Source organism: Maylandia zebra, linkage group LG23 (genome assembly GCF_041146795.1).
Source record: "Maylandia zebra isolate NMK-2024a linkage group LG23, Mzebra_GT3a, whole genome shotgun sequence".
NCBI classification, from domain to species: Eukaryota; Metazoa; Chordata; class Actinopteri; order Cichliformes; family Cichlidae; genus Maylandia; species Maylandia zebra.
In genome coordinates this window covers 13,633,192-13,651,725 of record NC_135188.1, presented here as the reverse complement: position 1 = coordinate 13,651,725, position 18,534 = coordinate 13,633,192, and the positions used below count along the sequence as shown (strand labels likewise).

At 45.5% G+C, this 18,534-nt stretch overlaps 2 protein-coding genes across 5 annotated transcripts in view; one reads left to right on the top strand and one right to left on the bottom strand.

Annotated features, from left to right (window-relative positions):
* Nucleotides 1-4,868, top strand: part of tp63 (tumor protein p63) — a 33,741-nt gene extending 28,873 nt beyond the window's left edge. For 3 of the 4 annotated variants that reach the window (XM_023155539.3, XM_004552830.4, XM_004552829.4), the window contains 4 exons: nt 1,898-2,043; nt 2,297-2,444; nt 3,321-3,414; nt 3,513-4,868. In XM_023155539.3, coding sequence (XP_023011307.1) covers nt 1,898-2,043; nt 2,297-2,444; nt 3,321-3,414; nt 3,513-3,809 — 685 coding nt within the window. In that variant the 3' untranslated portion in view covers nt 3,810-4,868. The remainder of the gene's footprint in view (nt 1-1,897; nt 2,044-2,296; nt 2,445-3,320; nt 3,415-3,512) is intronic. The other variant, XM_012919544.4, reaches the window with a different exon arrangement.
* A 1,322-nt stretch (nt 4,869-6,190) lies between these two features.
* zbtb11 (zinc finger and BTB domain containing 11) lies at nt 6,191-18,077 on the bottom strand. The gene is made up of 10 exons (XM_004552827.2): nt 17,516-18,077; nt 16,538-16,785; nt 15,380-15,611; nt 14,275-15,296; nt 12,137-12,454; nt 11,634-12,054; nt 8,116-8,233; nt 7,877-8,035; nt 7,157-7,332; nt 6,191-6,960 (listed from the first exon to the last, which is right to left on the bottom strand). Exons 1-10 carry the CDS (start codon nt 17,823-17,825, stop codon nt 6,419-6,421), a joined length of 3,546 nt encoding a protein of 1,181 aa, XP_004552884.2. The 5' UTR covers nt 17,826-18,077; the 3' UTR covers nt 6,191-6,418.
* Nucleotides 18,078-18,534: the final 457 nt, after the last annotated feature.

Below are 18,534 nucleotides of genomic sequence, written 5' to 3'. Positions count from 1 at the left end.
AGCCTGATAAAAACCCGTCTCGGTAGCCAGCTCCTGGAACCTGCATTAGAGCAGAGACGGCGGTGCAGCTCCTCCTGAAATCCACATTCCTCCTCTTCTTCCTCCTCCCTCGACTTAAACGGACCTCCTCTCCGCCTCCTTTTCATCAACTCTGATTTCTGTGACCTGCTTCCTCCTGTGCGTCCCGGGACTCTACACCGAGGATGTGAACTTTCTGTTTCTCTCTCTGCTGCTGCTGTAAATGCTGGATGATCACGTCTTGTTTTTATTCAGCCGCGACAGACGGTGTGAGGGTTTCGGTAGGCTGCGGGCCTGCGTGATCCCCCTCCTAATCTGAACTGAACTGTAAATGAACATGTGAATTGCATGCATTATTTTTATCCACAAAGACTGTACTTTGTGGACAGGAATCATTTTAGATTTCTTATTTCTTACTAAGTGTGTTGCGTCTTTGCATTGTTGCGAGAGCTGGACTCAAATCTCTAGATTTTAATTTTGAGTTGGTTTTTTTTTTGCTGATGCTGGTCATGTTTTCTAAAGTCACTGCGGGACAGTTTGTGTGCTTGTTTTTTCATTTTCCTCAATAAAAGATCTCCTTAAACGGAGGAAGATGTGAACCGTTCTGTTTAAAACAGATGATTTTACTCGGCTGCTGCACTTTGTCTGTCAGATTCTAATAAATGGGGTTTTTCGGCTTGAATTTTTCTCCGTTTATAAGTTTGCGTTTGCTGATTTTTGTCGAAACATAGAAAGTTAATGCTGCAGTTAATATTAAGAGTTTCACTTTCAGGTTTGATGAATGCAGTGATTGTGACGCCCACTGCTGATTTTCCCTGTTGTTCTGTTGGAAAATGTGCCTGTTAAGAGATGAAATTGGGGCTAAAGCCTTTTTATTGTTGGAGACTCGAGTAGTCCTGTGCTGTGTGCTCTCACTGGAGTCTCACTGGTCATTAGCAAGACTCTAATGACCTACTACATTTATTCAGGTGTGTTGCAACAGGGACACGTGCAAAAGTTTCAGGACACTGGCCTTCGAGGACTGGAGTTTGACACCTGTGTTATAGACTGTGTAAAGCAGGGGAAGGTGGGGAACTCAAGGCCTCGAGGGCCAGTGTCCTGCAGGTTTTAGATGCGTCTTTGATCCAACACAGCTGATTTAAATGCCTAAATTACCACCTCAACATGTCCTGAAGTTTTCCAGAGGCCTGGTAATGAACTAATCATTTGATTCAGGTGTGTTGACCCAGAGTGAGATCTAAAACCTGCAGGACACCGGCCCTCGAGGCCTGGAGTTCCCCAGCCCTGGTGTAAAAGATGGATGTAGCTCCTGGATCAGAACGGTGAAGCCAGCGTAGCAGTTTCATAAACCTGTCCAGCAGGAGGCGACTCCTCTGCAGGAGATTAAGTCTGCTGGGAAAAATCCCTCAGCTTTTTGATGGCGTGATGATCTCAGGCACTACTTTCAGCTCACACTGAAAATTATGATCGTTATTAGAGTCAGAGGATTATTCAGCACTTATTATTAGAGTGCTAATAGCCAGCTAGTGAATCAGTGTGCAGTTTCCATCTGGTTTTTACTCTGATCAGCCCCCTTCGCCTGTTACATCTGGTTTGAGAGCTTTAGAACAGATCCTACGTCCATCTTTTATATCCCGTGTGGTCGAAGGAGAAATTCTGGGAGAAAGTAGTGAAACGATAAAAAACTAAGTTTCAGTAGAGATGCGTAAAATATTTGTAATATTTCCATCTCCTTGGCTTCCTGGGGCGAGGGTCTGGTGACAGTAGCAGGGAAGACACTGATTGTTTTTTTTCTGTATCACTAGAATAAAAATGTTTCCATGTTGTTTTCTGCTGAATGCTGTCAGTAACCGTCACCTCCTCCTCTCTCCCACCCCAGAACCTCCATGTCATCTCAGCCCTCCTTCGGCTCCACCTCGCCCACTCCCGGAAAGGTCAACAAGCTGCCCTCCGTCAGCCAGCTCATCAACCCCCAGCAGCGTAACACGCTCACTCCGTCAAGCATGTCTGGAGGCCTCACTGACAGTAAGTGCGCCACCTTCTTTCTCCTCCCATCTCTCTCGGGTCGTAGACGCCCCGCGCTCCCCTAAATCCCGTGTTTCCGGGTTTTTTGTAAAGATGGCGGGTCGAGGCAGGCGGGAGGGGACCTGAACGCTTCACTTCCCCTCCCCCAGTGCAGCTTCCTCACCTGTTATGATGCATTATTAGTCAAGTACAGAGTGACCTCTGCACGCCCCCGCACCCCAAAGGCTCACAGTAGCTCCTCTTGTCTCTGCAGTGACTCCCATGATGGGCACTCACATCCCCATGAATGCCGACATGAGTTCACTGAGCCCCACACACGCCCTGCAGCCACAGCTGCCCCTGGTGCCCTCCTCCCACTGTACCCCCCCTCCTCCATACCCCATGGACAGCAGCATCTCCAGGTACCTCACCAAACCACAGCGCCACACATCCACTCATCACCTTTAGTCCTTTCTGAAGACTCTGTGCTCGTCTTCAAAGCGTGCGGAGGCTCAACAACACACAGCGAGCTGATCACGTGACCAAACGCATCTAAGACCGCTTTGTTTTCACACTTTTTCATTTTTTAGTTCATTTTTTTTTTTCTGACAGTGGTTTCACCAAGCACAGCCCCCTCACTTTTCAGCCAGTCACACTCCCTCGCCATCGCTACAAAACTGTAGATTTATGGCTGCACTGATCAGACAACACGATCACTGATTGGACACAATTCTGTGCGTTTTGCTGTAATTTCGGACTATTTGTACGCTCGAGTAAATTAAACCCCAAACACAACAAAAAAAATTCTTTGGAAGGAGGCGGGAGGAACGAAGCAGCTCGCAGAGGCGGGTTTAAACCTCGAGCTGCGTGTGACGTCCGTTCCCACTTTCTGGTTTTAATGCCAGCGTGGTGAGAGGGGGGCACCGGGAAAGTCCACTGTCAGAAACAAACACGACACCTGAGAACGATCAGTGACGCTTCACCTCTCGTTAAATGGAATTTATTTGAAATGACAGTGTCATTATAGTTACCTACAAATACTTAACGGTAGATTTATTAGAATAAGGGAACAGTCGAGTCATAATTACGGCAACAGAATAGAAAACAATAGAAACTAAACATAACCGTGCAGATTGTAAAGGTGACCTCACTGGACTATTTAAAGAATGACACTGAGCATCAACAGAGCGACCTTTAAGCTTTATTCCAAACATACCGAGTAATTCCGTACGTATTTCTGGTGAGAACCTCTAAAAATGTCAAACTCTAACACGCTCCCCCTCCTCTTCCTCCTGCAGCTTCCTTATTCGGTTGGGCTGCGCCGGCTGCTTGGACTACTTCACAGCACAGGGCCTAACCAACATCTACCAGATTGAGAACTATAACATGGAGGTGAGCCCTTCCCTATCCAACACGAGTCATTTGATGGGTTAGAGAGAAGATTGGCTCCCCCTGCGAATACTAACGCTCCCCTGTGTAATGACCATTAGGACCTGTCCAGGCTGAAGATCCCTGCCGAGTTCCAGCACATCATCTGGAAGGGCATCATGGAGCACCGACAGGCTATGGATTTTTCCCCTCCTCCCCACATAGTGCGCACCACCGGCAGCGCCTCCACCGTCAGCGTGGGCTCCTCCGAGGCGCGGGGCGAGCGCGTCATCGACGCCGTGCGCTTCACCCTGCGCCAGACCATCTCCTTCCCGCCCCGCGACGAGTGGTCCGACTTCTCCTTCGACCTGGATTCGCGCCGCAACAAACAGCAGCGCATCAAGGAGGAGGGAGAGTAAGACGCAGCCACCGCCGCCGCTGCGTCCCCACTTGTCATTTCACGCCTGCTGATGAACATTTCATTTGAAAACCTGCTGTTTAGTGCAAAGCCTGCTGAGAACAAACACACAGACGCACTTACTTTCATTTTGTCCCGCCAAGTTATTTTAAAGGTGTTGAGCAAAAGGTGCATTTTTTTGTTTTTGTTTCTTTTACATTTTATTGTTATGTTGTAATTTCTTGAGAGCACTTAAGAAATGCTGAGGACTTCCCAGATTGCTTTGAGGTTTCAAGTGTTCACGATTCATTCCTGAGTCAAAGCGTGAATGGAACCGCGTAAGAGGGCTTTTATTAGGGCTGTGTTTCTGCTATGGGCCGTAGCAAAAGTGTATTTTAGTTTGTAACCCTTTTTTAGTCGAGTACACTGGTTTTCGCTCGTGGCAGGAGTCATTTCAAGCATTTCTTCTCAGAAGTATTACGTCAGCTGATGGGCGATTTGTTTTTCTGCTGTAGCTTCCGTATTTTGCTTTTTAAAAAAATGTTTTTTCATGTGTTGTGAGACCAACGCATCGCCTTGAAAGGTCTGTTTGTGAAGTGTTTGAGTGCGTGCGTGTTTAAATGATGGTATTTCATTTGATGTAGCCACATATAGGCCTAACACTCCACCCAGTGTTTCACAGTTATGACTGATGTCGTTTTATTCTCGTTTATTGCAGAGCAAAAGTATTTTTTTGATCTTTTGGTAGAGGAAACTGGAGTTAAATGTATATAAATTTGTATAGTTCTGTTTTTTTAACTTGCTCTAAGGGAACTGCATGATTTCCTTCATGAACCAAACTGTTTGGTAGCTTTATCACTAAGAACAATGTATTAATCAGTTCACAGGAGTACATGCAGTGTGTCTGTGTGGACACAGGATTTAGCCCAGCTTTCTCTCCAGTAGTCTGCATTTGTTAGAAGCAGAAACCGACTGCAGTTTCATATTTTTGTACAATGTATTGTAAATATGTCTCATTATATCGAGGGTATTTTGATATAAATCTGAAATAAATATCCATACTTGCTGTATTGCATGTTAACACTCCTGTGTGTCAGTTTATTTCTGCGTTGAACAAACTCAAAGATATCTCGAACTTATGTGGCTGACGTCATTTCAAGAAGTCACACGAAGCTGTTTAAGCGTCGGAGCACTGCTGCATGTTCTTTTTATTCTTTGAGCAGAAAGGACAAACACAAAAGCAGGACTGAAACCAGCGAGGAGGTTGAGCCTCTGAAGTCGACAACTAAAAGGTTTCTGTGTAAAGAAAAAAGAAGCTTTAAAGTTGTTTGCAAAAAGCAACAAAGTGCTTCTAAGAATCTGCACAAAGAAGTGAAAGAGACTCTTACCTGTCTTACCAGAAAAATACAACCTAAGATGAACTAAGGACATTTTGCACCATGTCATTAATGAGAAATAACCAAGTCAAAACACAGAAGCAAAACAAAAAGCCTTGGAACTGCGAGATGGCGAGCTTTCTGTTTACCACGAATCTACACGTTACTGAGACGCTCTTAAAAAAAATTAAATAGACTCTTTGTTATCTGCATGTGGAGGTCTGAGGGATCTTCCAGGAATGGTGAGGACATTTTCCAGAGATCTGATTGTGTACATTTTTTTTTTTAAATTGGAAAGAACTACAGTTACCTAACAAAGGGTAACTAACTCCTGCTACAGAGTCCAATTCTCAGAAGAACCACCTTCTGTGTTGGTCTACAAAGAAAAAGAAAACAGCTGTCAACAGCTGGGAACGAAATTACTGGGAACACGATGCCTTCACTGCACACCCAAAAACAGGAAAAGCTGCAATTGCCTTTGTTTGTAGCTGAAATGTTTGGTTTTGAAAAAAACCTGCAGTAACTTTATAAGCTACCTGACAAAAAGAAGGAGGCCAGCTCTTTGGCAAGAGACAAAGAAAAACAGAAAAGGCTCCCAGGATGACAGGACTCACAAACAAGTTTCAACAAGAGCTTTACCTTCCACACAAGTAATCAAACAATATCGGGCAAACCAATAAATTACAAGCTGCTTCCAAACAGCTCCTCAATGTTTTACTGAGATGAGGAGACTTGGTCCTGAAGGAGGTCCAAGCTGTGCCTTTTTAGTGGTGCTACTGTGACACTGAGAAGTATGTGAAAAATCAAATTCAACAAAAAAAATCATCTACTGTACCTTTTACACATAAAAACACCATCTGCAAATCTACAGAAGACATTTATGTCTTTTTGATGACCTGCAGGACGCCGGTGCAGTGACAGAACCACAAACTATACAGAACACAAGGACAAAGGCTTGAGCTGTCATCATCATCTTGGTATTAGCTAAAAAAACAAAACAAACAACAACAAAAACAGACCAGAGGAAAACGTTTGAGCCAAAGCTTTAATTCTGCCTGCATTCCTCCTGAGCGACGACACTTACTGTTTGTTTAGCTATTTACAGACAATGCACACAGTGAAAACCTCGAGTCTGAGATCATTACACTATTTACAAGTTCAGAAAAATAGGATCTGAATGTTGTTTTTTACATTTTATATAGACTGAAGCAACGTGATCAGTCTATGTGGGGAGTCCCCGTCCTCCGGCCCACAGCTATTCTACCTCGGCGACGTGAGCCACCTCCACCTCCATCGTCTGAATCACCTCAGGGTTTTCCTCGAGCTTCCCCCCCGTCAGCGCCTGCTGGGCCAAGACGTAGTTCACGACCTGCATGATGCCCTGATCCGAGAGCGTCGCCACCGAGCCGTCGCTCACCGCCTGCACAGCCTGGACGGCCTCCATGGCCTCCACCGTCTCCTCCGTGATCAGCACCGTCTCGATCTCCTCCGAGGACGGCTGCTGCGCAGGCCGTAGCTCGGGGGGCAGGTCGGACGCCAGGATGCTGACTGCGTGCTCCACCTGTGTGCCCTGGTTGTGAAACTGGAGGGTGTCCTTCTCCAGCATGATCTTCCCAGGCAGGCTGTCCACGTGGTACTTGGCCATGTGCTTGCGTAGAGTGCGTGCGTCGATGTGGGCCTCCTGGCACATGGGGCACACGTATGGACGCTCTCCTGTGTGAGTGCGGACATGGCGCTTGAGAGAGCGTGCATCAGCCCAGGCGACACCGCAAGTCAGACATTCGAAAGGCTTCACTCCTTCAAGAGAAAAAAAAAAAGATGAAGGGGTGTTAATGATCGCATTTATAGCACAGAAAACTAATTCGCCGCCCTCACAGGACAGCAGAGTCAACAAGAGTGACGGGAGGTCTCATTTTAGGTTACGTTGTTATACGTTCGTACTTTAGCGATAAAAAGCATCTTCTACATGAGAAAAGCTGCATGACGGACTTACCCTGGTGGTTGTTGATGTGGCGTCGGTACTCCCGGAGCTGCGTGAACTTCCTGCCACAGTGCTCGCACTCTCTCTCCAAATTCTGCTTCACTCGGCCCTTCTTCCCGTGCGTGGCTTTCTTCACGTGCCTCCTGAACAGAGCCTTCTCGAAGAACTCCTTTCCACAGACGTTACATCTGACGACACAAACAAAGGGCGTCACTGCAAAGCGCACGATGCAAAAACCGAACGGAGATCAAAGCCAGCCAATCGTGTTGTTGCAACAACCATAGCATTTGTAACTGTCCCCACCTCCCAATTTACATCACTCATTAACCGTGAAGGAGTTTAAGTGAAATAACGGTACCGCTTACTTTCCTTTACATGTTTCCATGGCAGCGAGTTTGGTTTTATTTCAGCTGGTATGAAATCATTGATAATCGGCACCAAGAAAAGCAGAACATGAAGTTCTGAAGGATGGTAAAAATGTTTTATAATCAGCAGAAAGCTTCATTTTGTTTTTCAGTGTCACAGCAGGAGTGAAAGCAAAAAATGTGGCTGTTTGGAGAAGTTTTGGGGAGGGGCCACCATTACGTATCAAGTTCGTCTCAGAGGTCTGAAGTTGCATGGTGATAGGTGTCTCAGGGCGCTCCTGTTGTGTTGTAGGAGTAAATTCCCTGAAGCTATTCTACTTCTGATTTCTGGGATGTGACTGGTGCACATCACCCCTGTCACACTTACTTATAAGGCTCGGCGACGCTGTGGGACTTGACGTGCGAGTACCAGTCCTTCTTCCAGCTGTAACATTTCCCGCACACCTGGCACTGGAAAGGCTTCAGGCCCATGTGCTTGTTCATGTGCTGCTGCAGATCTTTGGCTTCGTAGAACCTCTTATCACAACTGTGGAAGAGAGGAAGCAGACTGAGACCGCAGCTCGGGCTCTGAAGCAAAGAGGACGGTGTTGATGAAGAGTTACTCACTGTTCACAGGCGAACGGCCGGACGTCGGGTTTGGGTTGGTGCTTCTTCAGGTGTTTGCTGAGAGCGGAGGCTCGATGGAAGGTGGCTCCACACGTGGTGCAGAGGTACTTCGATTCACCTGATAAGGAAATGGGGATGTTGTCATAAAGGCCACTGCAAACGACTGAGCCAAGATTTTTTTATATAACACTATAGACACTTTGTCAGAGCGGTAATCAGCTGCCTCTCCTGACAGCTCCGCAGCCTCAGAGCATAGCGGCACATGAACCCAAGAGCTCTACTGCAAAGATAAAACTCAAGTTCAATTCAATTGAACAACAGGGGCCTCAAGACACTTTCTATTGTAAGTTAAAGACCCAAAATAATACAAATAAAACAGAAAACCACCAACAATCAAAGTTAAGCGTTTTCTCCATCGTGAAAGAGGCTCTTTTTCTCCTGGCTAAATCACCGTGGTAACTGATGCTGAACACATAACCTGGTCGACTACCACCATCATGACAGTCATCATCTCTGTTTAAGGTTTTGTTGAGCCAACCAATGTAAAGAAAGCCTGTTTTGAACTCAAGTTTGACCCTCCAGTCTCCACCTGCTGAGCGTTTGTTCAGTTCACAGAGGGTCTCAAAGCCAGTGTTACAAGTTACTTTGAAAAAGTAATTAATTATAGTTACTAGTAGAGCTGGGCGATATGAGATTTTTTCATATCACGATATGTTTTTTTCATTTCAGGCGATAACGATATCTATCACGATATAAGCCAAATAACTATATTTGTAAGATTTAAATGTGCCGTTGCTCACAAGTAAAATGTGAAATAATCAGCAGCTTGTTTTTATTTAAATATTTATTTCCCATAATAAGTTCAACAGGGTAGATGTACTTAAGGAACATGAGACTTTTTCAGATAAATAAAGGCAAATATTGCAAACTACACAAAAGGCAGCCGCTAAAGCGTTTAAGTTTCAAAATAGAACAAACGAAACAGACTAAATTGTCAATTCCACTTAGAAACAAAATATTAATTCTAAAAATAAATCTTAGTTTGTGTTACAGAAGAACAGACAAAACTGACTAACTTTTGTCAATATCAAATAAACTGAGAACTAAAAGGAAATTCTCAATCTCTCCTTGTTGTATAGCTGAGCTTTTCAAACAGTTTTAACAGTTACTTTAGTCTGACAAAAGCCGAATGATGAATTAGCGCTTCCAGTCAGAGACTGAGGCTACGTCCACACGTACACGGGTATTTTTGAAAACGGAGATTTTCCGTTTTCGTTTTAAAAAATAATCCCGTCCACACATAAAGGTTAGAAATGAAGGAAAACGCTGCTATGAACATGCCAAAGCAGCAGGTGGCGCTAGATTCCTAACCGTGCAGAAATGTTGGCCAATCAGAAGTCTAGAAGCCTCGGTGGGAAAAAGTAAACAAAGCTGGGGCATAGAAGCAGAACAGAGTCGTATGTGTGGAGGGACAGTAACTGTGTGTATATGTAAGCATTTAAACACTGCAGAGAGTAGAATTAACAGTATTGTAGAAATTCATTTCACCGAAACAATAACGTGGCGCACAGTGTGACGCATGCACCAGTTCATTGTATTTCCAGACTTGCTTTCGGCACAATTTACAGTGCACGCTACTCTGTTTTTTGTCAGACTTGAAATAGCCGAAATACCTTCACACTACGGAACTTCTATGGCTCTTCCGTTCGACAATCTCTCCGGCATTGGAACCATCATCTGTTTTCTCTTCGGTCACGCTCGGTTGATTTTTCTAGTCGGCACACTCATTTCCTCCATTACGCGCTGGCTGCTTCCCAAACAAACACACGTGCGGCTTGGCACTTGTGCTGTACGTAACAAGTCACGCGACGTGACGCTGCGGCTGTGATTGGTTCGGCTCTGCGCTACTTAGTTTGGATTGGCTAAACTTTTATTTATTTATTTTTATTTTATTTTAAGAGGACAAGAGCGGCGAGGTCTATCGCGATAGCTTAATTTCTCTATCAGTAAAAGTTATATCGCGATACATATCGTTATCGTTCTATCGCCCAGCTCTAGTTACTAGTTACTTCTTCAAAAAAGTAACTGAGTTGCAATATTCTAAAAGTAATTAATTACTTGAAAAGTAACTATTGCGTTACTTTAAAAAATGGTTTAACCCTCTGGGGTCCAGAGTATAATGGGCCATTTTTACCTACTTTTGATTTTCCCTCCACATTTTACCTTTAAAAACTATTTACTTTGTCTTTTCTGGTATCATCAACACAACCTCACGTGTCTGAATTTACAGTCATGTTTTCATTTTGACATATTGTATTAACACAACTGATCTAAAATCAGACAAAAAACATAAAATCCGAGTAGAAAAAGTTGTATTTTTTACTGTAATAACCACAAACATGTTTATTGAATCATATTTCATAACTTTAAATGCAAATGTAAATTGTCAATTTTAAAATCCTATGCACAAGTTTTGCAAACAACAAAGTTAGTTGCATCCATTTACCTTTTACCTTGATTTTTTAAAAAAACATTTCAAACGATTTACAGAACAATCAGCTGTTCTGCCTCCAATACGATGCCGCACAAATTATTTGTGCAACTCCAAATATTTCTGTCCACTATAAAGGAGAACATCACAGCCTGATACCTGCAGGTCTGACAGCAGCAGGTGTCATACCCTCTCCTGTTTTCTACCTTGAGACAGCAGTCGCCTCATTGTTCTGACACACAACACAAAACTATCCACAACACTACACACCAACTACACAAGACAACACATTAACTACACACTCCAAACACGCTAAACGTCACAAATCTCTCACATCTCAAAACTCGCTCTCTCGCCGTCACTCCTAAAACTTCCAGTTTTTTTGTTTGTTTTTTTTTGCTCATAAGCAGCGAGTGCTTGCTGCGCTGTCCTTAGACAGCAAACGTAACGAAACTATTGAGGAAAAAACACCGCGTATATATTGTTTATCATGACTCTGGTTTTACGTGGCCTATCAGCACAATTTAAAAACTGGTATATATCACCTTGTTGCTTTGTCTTGAAGTTGTCGTGTGATTGGCTTACCACGACTACTTTATTCTTCCTCAGTCAAACAGCAGCCCTCATGTGATTGTTTTGCCCCCTGAGCTCCAGGTGTTGTGCTAGACAGTGATCGTGATTACCGTCCGCGGGAGCGCGCAGCTGCTTAAAGCTGTAGCGTCCAGATTACTTATGTAGTCAGCTACTTCCGTGCGATTGATATAAGATGCGTAAGCTGAACACAGCTTCAACCGTCTGTTTGTTGAAAAATAGTAACAGACCGCATTTTCATGTTAGTAACTGTAACGGCGTTGTAACGATAGGAACAGTAATTAGTTAGATTACTCGTTAATGAAAAAAGTAACGCCGTTATTCCCATCACTGCTCAAAGCAGAACAAGAAGTACAGTCAGGTAGATCCTGACCAGAAAGAAGAATTTTCAGAAATCCTGGATTAAAGAGAAGAAAGCTGACGTCCTGTGACTGACCTGTGTGGAGGCTGGTGTGCTCCTCCATGCTCCGCTTGCTCACAAACGACTTCTTGCAGAATTCGCACTGGAACTGTTTGGTGACGTCGTGCAGCGCTCGGTGCATCTTCAGGCTGTGTTTGTGGGCGAACGTCTTCCCGCAGACCTTGCAGGAATGAGGCCGCACACCAGTGTGATTCAGCATGTGGATCCGCAGGGAGTAGAGCTTCGGTAAGGTCTTCCCGCAAATGTCACACACAAATTCTCTCTTGGTGAGCGAGGACGATGACGACGTTTTCTCGTCCACCTCGCTGTCCGCTCTCCCCTCGGAGCCCTGCTCCACTGAGGGTTTGGCGACGGGGGCTCGCTGGCTGCTCTGCTGCTTGTGTCGGGCCAGGTGGGCGCGGAGAGAGGCGGCGTACTGGAACTCCTTACTGCACAGCTGCAAGGAAACAGAAACATCACGGTGAGAGCGGGCAGCATTAACAATTCAACACCACGCAGTGACACGCGCCAACACTTACGCTGCACTTGTACCCTCGAGCTTTCTCGTGCTTTAACGTGTGCATGATGAGAGAGTAACGTCTCTGGAAGGACATGCCGCACTCGGAGCACGTGTGCTCGCCGTCTACGGTGCTCTCTGCCTGGATTTTCTCCGGACTGGCTGTGGTCTCTGGCTCCGAAACCTTCAGAGCCCCGGCCTCCTCAGTAGCGACTTCCTCAGTCGTAACACTCTCCGCAGCACTGACCGCCAGATCTGTTGCAGACTCAGGCAGTGCTTCCACCTGACTTTCCACAGGCTGCTTGGGCGGCCTGCCTCTCTTCCCGGGCCTCGACCCAACCTAGAACACAAGTACCAACACCACAAATATTTGAACATGTGCCATATCTTGTTATTTTTAATAAAAACAAAGGTTTAATGTCACAAGTAGGGATGGGTACCAGTATCTGACATAAACGGTAGTAACCAGACCGAAAAGCAGCGCACATTTCAGTGCTTTATTTCCTGAGCTGTGATACACTTTAGATTTTAGCCAATCATTTTACGTTTCCGAGGATAGTAGGCGGGTCCAGGTACGTACGTTCTTTTAGAGCAGAGCTACAGATTAAAAATGTCCAAGGCGAAGCGGTCAAAAGTCTGGCTGTACTTCACAGCAAAATATGCAAACTCAGCAGCAACAAGTGCTTTAAGCTGATACTGTGATACTGTCAAAGGAGGTAACACCTCAAATCCGATGAAACACCTGGCGACGCATAGCATTTTTTTTAAAAGCCCAGAAATGCGCTGTATTTGATAGCTTGCTGCGAGACATCACACCGAGCACATCTACTGCGGGTGGGTTGCCTGTTATCGGACCCGGAGTTAGCAACATCCCCCAAAAACACGAAGAATAGAGTCCTGGCCCCTAGCCCTGCCAGTGTAGCAGAAATGATGAGGATGATGATGGCAGCAGCCGTTCTTCTCTGCGTGAGTAGCTTAATGTTGTTCCAGTGTAATTTACGTTGAGTAGGCTAACCACGTTATTACATTAATGCATGTAAGGTGAACTAGCAAACATCATCATAGCTACATGCGGCTGTCCTCTTGTTTGATGGCAGATGCTCCCTTCACCCTGGCCAAAAAGGCTAAAATGACCAAAGAAAAAGTGGAAAACGGTTAAACATGAGAGGTTTTGGACAAAGTTTGTGTTTTTTCCATTGTTTAAGCACTGCTTCCAGCCAAGAGTGATACCATATATGCCCCATAGCTGCAGAAAAGGCTAACATTGTTATCTTTTTACAAAAAAAAAAAAAAAAACAGCTAAACATGAGAGGTTTTTGGACCAATTTTGTGTTCTCCATTCTTTAAGCACCGATTTGAGCACCGTTTGAGCACCGGCACCGTTTCAAAAGTACCGGTTTGGCACCGGTATCGGATAAAACCTAAACGATACCCATCCCTAGTCACAAGCACTTCTTGTTTGGCTCTCACGGAGCTTAAAGAAAACCAGTTTGCATTTTCAGTGGGGGGGGGTTCAGTATCTTTCTCTACAAGAAATCAGTTTTAGAGCAAAGCTGTTTTTTACTTTCCAAGTAGATTTTATTTTGAGCTTTTTAATTATTTTTTCACTATTAAACTCCGTTTCAGTTCATTATTAGAATGGATTTGCAGAGTTTCAGTTTATATTGTTCAAGTTCATTTAGTTTTATTTCGGGGTTGGTTTTAGTCTTCTTAATTATTGTAACATGGAGGGTATTTTTTGTATCATAGGGACACTTTACAAAAAGACGTGAGGTTGAGAGTTTTGTTGAAGAGGTGAGTTTTGGGAAGAGTAGATCTTATAACACAAAACGCTTGAAGGCAGCCAACTCGGAGTCATGTGAACATCCTAAGTATGGACAAACAAAGCCTCGTGAGGCAGGAAGTGTTGAGAAAAGCAATCAAAATGATAAAGACAAAAACTACGAATATTTCTTGCTTTTAAATTGATTTCAGTTAACTGAAATCTTCTTTCACTGAGTAAATATGTTCTTCAGCCCCAGGCCTGAGCTCAGGCTTTAGACACACCCCTGTGAACTTTTTCATGTCTTTGTTAAATCTACATTGTTTAATGCTGTAAACATGGATTCTGAGGAAGCATTGAAGCAGTGCCGAATTTTTTATGGGATGACTGTTTTGTACCTTCGGGGTGGCAACACGCGGTGAGGCTGAACCTTTCTTTGCAGCCTCCTCCTCCTCTTCCAGCCCCATATGCAGACGAGCGTAACCGCCCTCTGCGATGGAGCGCTGCCGGAGTCGCCTCCTGTTGGGGTCATCTGACGTGAACTCCTGCTTGTCTGAGGGACTTTCATCTGCAGAAGGTTCCTCGTCCTCCAGCGGCAGGAACTCGTCTATCTCCACCTCCTTCCTCACCTTTGCTGGACGTCCTCGTTTGCGTTTCTGCGGCAGTGGTGCTGGTTCGACCCTCTGCTCCTCTGTAGTGGCCTCCTGAGTTGGCGTCACCGCTGCAGGAGCCAGCTGGGTGACCTCCAAGGGGCTCTCTTTGTTCAGTTCCACGTTTATGACAAATGTTTCTGCCTCTGCGACTTGTGGCTCTTCCATCGCCAAACATGCAGACACCACGGCGAGGGATTCGCTGGCCCCGGCCTGCCCACTGTGGGTGACCACAGTCATCGTCTCCCCCTCCAAACTTTCAGCATCCCCTGAAATAAGAGTGACGGTCTCGCCCGGTTCCACCTGCCCGGTGTGTGCAATCAGGGCCACAGTCTCGCTCTGTCCAGCCTCCCCTTCGTGTACTTCCTCTCCTTCTACTGTCTGCGTAATGACCGCCACCGGTTGCTGGATGCAGCCGTCTTCAGAGGGTGTAACAAAAGTCAATGTCTCGCCTGACACGGTGACGCCGCTGTGCGTGACTAATGCCTGTCCGTCACTCTCTATGGTCACCATGTAGGTTTCAGAGTCATTCTTCGGCTCTTCCTGAGTGGCCGGCTTGCTCGACAACACCGTGTGAACGTCTCCCCTCTGATACACCGTCAGCTTCTGTTCTTCCACCTGCTTATGTACCGACTCACAGATCTGCAGCACCTCGGTCATCAGCAGGTGTCGGGCGAGGTTTGCGATGTCCGCCATGATGCAGAAGTTAAACGTAAGCGTGGATGTGTATGCAAAGTCCAGCAGCGGGAGGAAGCTGGCTTTGGTGAACCCTGCAGGAAGAAGGAGGAATGTTAAAGCTGGGCAAAGGAGGAAAACATCCAGCAAGGAATAAAAAAAACCCCAAAGTGCTCACCAGAGAGGTCGACGACCGCTTCGTGCGTGGACGCAGCGCCTTTCTCAAAGAAGAGCTCGTTGAAGTACTCGCTGCACGCTGCCAGCACAGCTTTGTGCGCACGGTACTCCTCGCCTTCGATCAGCAGCGTGATGTCACAGAACTGATTGTTGAGACGCTGCTCGTTGAGTTTGTCCAACATGGTCTGGCTGTGTTTGGACAGGAACTGATTGACCACGCCTTTACTGTCAACCTGAAAAATAAAACACATTTTAGGGAAAAGCATCAGTTTTATTCAGAAAAAAAAAACAACCTCTCCCACATGCAAACTTCAACTTTTATTCTCTCCTCTCTCCCACACCAAGCATGATCAATTTACTACCGAGTGGTCAGCTCTTATTTTGAAAGTCCAGCCAATGCTAACCAGATGAGCCAGGCCCTTCCTGCCTCCTGTTTTTTGCTGGTTGGCAGTCTCAGATGTTGGACGGCTGCTTCCAAAGGCAGGAATTTATCCAAGCTAGCAGGATCCTTTCAGTCATGGATTCAGGTGTGCTACAGATGATAATAACACCTCCCAGACTTGTCTTCACAGTGAAAGATTACAATTTATTAATCTATCACTGGTATCAGATCTGTTTTCACTGTCTGCAGAATCCTGAAGCGCGATGGCGGTCCTGGTTCTGTTCTTAAGATCATCTCTCAGCTAGAGGGTCACTCTAGCCAGAGCCTGCAACAGGTGGTTCTGCTGCAGAACCAGAACTACAAACTGCAGTTCAAGATGGAGGAGATTGAGCTGAACCGCAGCCATTTGTCATTTTGGGACACACACACCCATTCCTGCCTGTCGTCACCCCTCCCTACAAGCTCATTTAACTTAGCTTGAGCCAAGATGGCTGGAAATGAGCGTCTGCTCAACAAGATCTAAGCAGAGGAGGTAAGAGTCGCATTAATGAGGGTGAACCTGTGAAAGCGACTCATGTCTTCAAACGCACCACAAACACGCCCTAATCCAGAGCCAAATTCTAGGGACCACCCCTGATGTCTTTGGAAAGTCAAAGAAAAGCATCAGTAACACCGTGACTTTTGTTTCATCAATGATGAGTCATGTCAAATAATCAACATGCAGCACAAACAACCATAAATGTGTGGGAAACACTGAACGAGACCTCTGATACTCACAAACACCAGCTCATGCTTCGGCGTCCCCTTCGCCATCTTGGACCTCTGTTGCTGAGAAGAATCTGTGAAAAATACATTTTCCTCTCCCTCTTCTTCTTCCTCCTCCTCCTCTTCTTCGTTGGAGTTGGCAGCAGTCTTGCGTCTGCCCGGTCGGGAGAACGATCGCTGCCCCGAGCCGTCATCTGTGCCCCGCTTGCTCTGACAGTGAGCACACTCCCTGATGTGGTCTTTCACGTGCTTCAGGATCCCTAAGGGGGATGATCAATACCAGAAACTGATTTGTTCTACACACGTGCGAAAATTAAAGCATGTCCTGTCACGCCTGTAGCAGTAAAAGGAATCATTTCCTGACTGGTGGTGGATTAAAATTAGGCAGGTTTAAGACAAGGGAGGCTTATTTTGAACACTGAATCATAAAAAGCTACTCCAAGAATAAAAAGATGGATCTGAAATGAGGACTAACCAATCCAGGGCACACAGCTGCAAACAGCTGTGTGCCCTGAGCCATCTCGATCTGTCCAATAACCTCAGGGCATCGTTAGAAAGCGCTTAAATTTGCCTTTCTGCAGTTTCATCGGTGTGTGCAGTAAACAGAGACCTCCTCACTGCATCTGTGCTTGTTTGTGCAAACGCTGGATCGCCTGTCCAGGATATCTGATCTCAATGTACACATTACGATTATTATCGGACAGTTTCAGAGCAGTACATTTTTGAGGTTCTCTTTGGTTCTACGCAGACATGTATCTGATATGTGTCCGAAGCAAGCACAAGAAGCGATTCGTTTTCTCCTTTATATTAATTTAATATTCCCTTCTAATAACATCCATCCGCTCGAAACCAATCTCCTCATTGGCCGCTAGATGGCGACAGGGAGCAGTAGTGAGCATGCGTTTCTGCAGGCAGGCTCATCGTATTTATTTCCACCGGCTCATTCACACTCCTCACACTAACTATGAGCCGCACCCCTCGCTCTCTCACCTCTCCACCAGTACTTCTGGGAGATGACTTCCCAGGTGAGCTGCTGGTTCAGGTGCTCTCCGCCCATCATAATGTGCGCCTCGTTGATAAGTTCCTTCCTGCGCTCGTCCTGCAGCACCACCTCCAGCTCCGTGAAGTCATTCTGGCCCTTCAACCTGCGCTGATAAAATAGGGTCCCATTCCGCACCACGTAGCAGGCGGCCGCCTTGCGGATCTTCCTCTTGGTGTTCCCGGGCGTCCCCGGCGCGTACGGCTCCCGCTCGTCGGTAAGGTAGCGTATGATGGCCAAGTAGCTTTCCTCACACGACATGTCCGAGCCGAGCCGCGCTTCTCAGGCTGAACTGTGGATTTTTCTGGAAGAGGAGGGCCCTCCTCAGCTTACCGAAATCGGACGGAAATTTTTCGACGTCGCTCGGATCGTTGCTAATGCGAAATAGAGCCGCTACAACCGCATTTCAAATTATTTGCGAAGGTGGAACTGCAGTTCGCAACTGACTGGGGAGAAATGCCCGAACAGACAAAATGGCTGCTGCACAACCGGATTTGGCGTAACAGGGGCGGAAGTACGCAAATGTTTTCCCTGCCACAAGAGGGCACAATGTGCAAAGCTTTAACGTCATGGAAAAGAACCCGAGCAATTTAAAAGTGTATTTATTTTTTATTTATAGATTAAATATTTGCACTTAAATAAATCTTTATTATTCTTTAGTGGGCGTAACAAAACCCACAGTCTCGCCTGACACTGTGTAAGGACATGTATTGATCTTAAATTGTATTTATTTAAAAATATAAATTAAATCCCACAAATAAATATTTAACCTAAATAATTATATGTATTTATCTTGAATTTATTTTGTATTTGTCTAACTAAATAACTTTAAGATGAATGTTTATAATTATAAGTAATATTTGAAAAAGAAAAAAGTATGTATGTATGTATGTGTGTATATATATGTATGTGTGTGTGTATCTGAGGAATTGTGTGGTTCTTGAAGGACCAGCAGACCATGGGGGGCGCT

Bases quoted from the DNA above. Each gene is read 5' to 3' on its own strand.
- zbtb11 (XM_004552827.2), bottom strand. From the start codon at position 17,825: ATGTCGTGTGAGGAAAGCTACTTGGCCATCATACGCTACCTTACCGAC. The intron at 16,786-17,515 runs GTGAGAGAGCGA...CATCCCCCTTAG, and splicing joins CCAGAAGTACTGGTGGAGAG to GGATCCTGAAGCACGTGAAA. The intron at 12,055-12,136 runs GTAAGTGTTGGC...GTTTCCTTGCAG, and splicing joins CTCGAGGGTACAAGTGCAGC to CTGTGCAGTAAGGAGTTCCA.